General features: G+C 44.4%; 1 protein-coding gene across 1 annotated transcript; it reads left to right on the plus strand.

Moving 5' to 3' along the window:
• The first annotated feature begins 3,683 nt into the window (after positions 1-3,683).
• On the plus strand, positions 3,684-4,292 carry LOC112505369. Its single transcript, XM_025109284.1, has one exon. It carries the CDS (start codon positions 3,684-3,686, stop codon positions 4,290-4,292), a length of 609 nt encoding a protein of 202 aa, XP_024965052.1.
• The last annotated feature ends 287 nt before the right edge of the window (positions 4,293-4,579 follow it).

Consider the following 4,579-nt stretch of genomic DNA (forward strand, 5'->3'; position numbering starts at 1 on the left):
TAATCGGGGAACTGAAAAGTTATGAAGCTCTCAAGCTGATCGGGTCTTTGTCTAGGACGGAATGGTGGGTTGGAATACGATTTAGCTACCTGGGGGGTCCATCGTTGTTACTAGAGTTTGCTTCGATTGACGGTGCTCGAGAATTCTGTGAAAAAGATGTGGATATTTCACAAGACTGGTTTGTAAGCATGAGAAGGTGGGATGCGGAGTTTCGTTTGGTGAATCGTATTGCTAGACTTGAAATCCAAGGTATGCCGCTTCAGGTTTGGAATTCAGATTCCTTCTTTAAAGTTAGTGGTCTATGGGAAGAAGTCGTAAATTATGAGCTTCATGGTGAATTGGGTCTTCTAAAACTCACGGTATCGTGGATGTTCTGACAGATAAGTCAGACTGGATAAGGGACACTGTGAAGGTGGTCATCGGAAGGTCTCAGTTCAAGGTCAGAGTTATTGAAAAAATGTGGGACTGTCTAGAGATAGGTGAAATTGTCGAAGCAGGATTGGAGGCCGGCTTCCTCAGTAGCAACGAGGATGGCAATTCGGAAATGGGTCGTCGCCTTCTGTTTCTTTAGAAGCGCCGATCTTGGATTCGTCGGTGGATGTCGTCCCGAATTCGAACTCGACGGTTTGGCAGGGAGTTGAAAAGTCACCAGCTTGCTCGCATGGCAATGAAGAGTTAATTATGGATCAATTTTCGAGGCAGGAAGTCGACAACCATGCGGGTGGATCCATGGAAAGTCATGATTTGGCTGCCTCCTTGGATAAAGGTGCGGCGCACGTGGTGTCTTTAAATGTTGCTGGTGGATCTTTTTTGGCAGGAGATCCCTCATTGTTGGGCCCTTGGAATAAGGTCTCCTGTGCTGGGCCTAGAGTGAAAGAGATTTCAGGTATTGGGCCTTCACTCTCCCAAATTTCCTCCCCCATGGATGGGCTTAAATCAAAGAAGTCTATGAACCAAGTGGATCCCTCCCCTGATTCTGTTTCTCCTACGTGCGACATTGAGGACGGAAGTGATGTGAATGGAAACGGCTCGGACCAGGTGAATGAAGAACCACTTGAGGAGTGGATTCTTCAATCTAAGATCGATGCTTTGGAGATTAGGAAAAGGCGAAAAAAGAAAATGAAAAAAATAAAAAGCCCTTACAACTGTTACCGGAGGAAACGTGGGTTCTCCTGCAAACATGATGCTGCTTCGGGAGGTACGGTAGGCAAAAGCTTCATGTGCGATCGAAATTGGCAACACTCCTCATACTCTGATTTGATGATCAAACACTCTAATCGTCGTATTAGAGCCGCTGCCTCCTTGCCAAGTATCTCTGAATCTCTCCCTCTTTCGGCTGACAGCCCCATTCATGAAATTAGCAATATGGTTAAGGTGGGAAAGGAAATCGATATTGATTTGGAAAGTAATTTGGATATCTTGGAGAGTATAATTGGTAATGGGGAGGGTGTGGATTTATGTTAAAAATCCTTTCATGGAATTTGAATGGGATGGGAAAGGAGTCGAAAAGGATTTGGGCCAAGAACGCGGGGCGTGAGCACAAAATTAGTTTCCTCTGCCTTCAGGAATCGAAAATGGCTATCCAGCATGATTGGCAGGTTGCTTCGGTTTGGGGCGGAAAGCATTTTCAGTTCGCTGCTATAGACGCGGTTGGTAACTCGTCAAGCTTGATTACGATCTGGAACGACGGTTTGTTTCAGGCCCTGTGTGTAGAAAAAAAGATGGGTTTATTGTGGTTATGCGTACGTGGCTTGTCTCGAAGGTAAAGCTTGGGGTGATCAATGTCTACACGCCGCAAGATACCAAAATAAAAAAGTTTCTTTGGGCAGATTTGCTGGGAACGGATAAAGAAGTTTTCTGGTGTTGCTTGGGTTATATGCGGGGAGTTCAATGAAGTGCGTGCAGCTGATGAGCGGAAGGGATCCCTTTTTTGATCCTATTGGAGCAAGGTACTTTAACGATTTCATTACTTCTGCAGGTCTTTTAGATATTCATCTTGGTGGGCGTAGATATACTTGGATGAACCGCGAATGCTCTAAGCTAAACAAGTTGGACCGTTTCCTGGTAAGCATGGAGTTTGTTAACGTATGGCCTATGGTGAACTCAATGGCTCTCCCTAGAGGTTTTTCAGATCATTGTCCTATCATTTTGGACTCGAGGAGTAACGAAGGTGGTCCTTTCCCGTTCAAATATTTTAACTCGTGGCTTTCGGACCAAGAGCTGGCTGTTTTGGTTGATAATTACTAGGACAAACCTTGTCCGGAATTCGAGGTGTTTTCGAGGGTAGAGCGGCTATCCAGAAAGCTTCGGCATCTCAAAATGTGTAACAAAGAATGGAGGAAAAGAGTTTCCAGGGACGTTAAAGCGGACTGCGAGTCCCTTAAGCAGAAAATTTCAGCGATCGACCTTCTTGCGAAAACGGGCTTTATTGATTCGAACATGGTGAGTGAAAGAGCAAATCTAATGGTTCAGTTAAATGAATTGGTCGCCAATCAAGTAATTGATCTTAAACAAAAGGCCAAAACCCGGTGGATTGCGGTTGGAGACGAGAACACGAGTTTTTCCCATGGCCTGTTAAATAGTAGGCGTAAATGCTCTCGGATTCACGGCCTGAATATCAATGGTAGTTGGATTTCTTGCCCGGAGAAAATCAAGGAAGCAACACATGATTTTTTCAAAGACAAGTTCACGGATCGTTTCCCGGCTAGGCCTACTATTAGCAGCTCGTTCTTTAAAAAAATTTCGGACTCTCAAAAGGATTGGCTTGAAGCTCCTTTCACGGAAGAAGAGATTAAAAGTGCAGTTTGGAGCTGCGGTAATAACAAGGCTCCGGGTCCGGATGGGTTTACCTTTGAGTTCATTCACTCTTTTTGGAACAAGTTGGGGAAGGATTTTACTGAGGCTGTCAAGTTCTTCGAAGGAAACTCTATAATAAACCCGGGTAGCAATTCCTCCTTTATCTCACTTGTGCCGAAGACAAGGGATCCTCTTTCTCTCGTGGATTATCGTCCAATAAATTTAATTGGGTGTGTGAGCAAAGTGATCTCAAAAGTCCTCGTGGAAAGGCTGAAAGGTGTTATTGGTTCAGTTGTGAGCAACACGCAAACGACTTTCATCAAGGGTCGTAGTATTCTTGATGGTCTGGTGATTGTTAATAAGATAATAGCTTGGGCCAAGAGGATTAGGAAAAAAATGTTTATCTTTAAAGTTGATTTTGCTAAATCTTTTGATTCCCATAATTGGAATTATCTTGATGATGTTCTCCTGCAGATGGGTTTTGGTGATAAATGGAGAGCATGGATGAAAGGTTGTATTCGCACGCCTAAAGTTTCGATCCTTATTAACGGCTCTCTGTCGAAGGAATTCAATATGTGCAGAGGCGTTAGACAAGGAGATCCTCTTGCTCATTTTCTTTTCATACTTTCGGTGGAGGGGCTTAATGCCATTATGAGAGAAGCGCATCGGAAGGAGCTTTTTAAAGGTGTTCATAGGGCGAACCATTCGGAAGAAGTGTCAATCCTGCAATATGCGGATGAGGCCATTTTTATAGGGGAGTGGGCTGCTGATAATGCAAAAATATGATAAGTATCCTTAAATGCTTTGAAGTATGTTATGGCCTCAAAATCAACATTAGTAAAAGTCGTCTCACTGGTGTCGCGGTTAGCAAGGAAGAGATCTCCATAATGGCCCGTTGGCTTAAGTGCAAGGAGGAAGCGATTCCATTTTTATACTTGGGTCTTCCCGTTGGAGGTAATATGTCGTCTTCGGCAAGTTGGCAGCCCATCATTGAGAAATTCAAGTCTTGTCTTTCGGTCTGGAAAGCTAGGCATCTGTCCATCGGCGGAAGGTTATGCCTATGTAAATCAGTGTTGGGCAGTTTGGGCACCTACTACTTCTCGATGTTCAAAGCTCCTAAGAAGGTGATTAGTACTCTTGAAATCATCAGATGCCATTTTTTCTGGGGTGGAACGGAAGATGTAAAAAAAATTAGTTGGGTGGTGTGGGATCGGGTTCTTAGCGACAAGAAGAGTGGCAGGTTGGGTATTGGGAGTTTACGCACCCTAAACCTCGCAATGCTTGCTAAATGGTGGTGGAGAGAGCGTACAGAGGTTCATGCGATCTGGAACGCGGTAGTGCGCTACTGCAACTTGACTCAATTCTTGTCTGGCGCTAGCAGAGACAGAAGAACTGTCTGGAGCAATATCAAAAGTACTGAAAAGAACCTTGGCGATATAGGGATCAATATCAATAGTCTTCTGATCGACGCGCCAGATAGAAATCGGTGGTCTTAGTTGCTGGAATCGAACAATATCTTCTCAATTAGATCTCTGAGGAGATTGATTGACTGTGTTATGCTTCCTTCTACGGACCAGGAAATAGATTGACTTAAGTGGATTCCTAGCAAAACAAATATTCACTTATGACGAACGCTTAACAACCGGTTAGCGACCTTGGATAACCTCCTGAAACGAGGCTTGGCACTCAGCTCTAACGAGTGGCCGACGTGCTTGGTAACGGCTGAGAACTTGGACCATGTCTTCGTGACTTGCTCCACATCAAAGGTTATTAACACGCATAT

Source organism: Cynara cardunculus, unplaced genomic scaffold (genome assembly GCF_001531365.2).
Source record: "Cynara cardunculus var. scolymus isolate 2C unplaced genomic scaffold, CcrdV1 Un_Scaffold_10225, whole genome shotgun sequence".
NCBI classification, from domain to species: domain Eukaryota; kingdom Viridiplantae; phylum Streptophyta; class Magnoliopsida; order Asterales; family Asteraceae; genus Cynara; species Cynara cardunculus.

Bases quoted from the DNA above. Each gene is read 5' to 3' on its own strand.
- LOC112505369 (XM_025109284.1), top strand. From the start codon at position 3,684: ATGGCCCGTTGGCTTAAGTGCAAGGAGGAAGCGATTCCATTTTTATAC.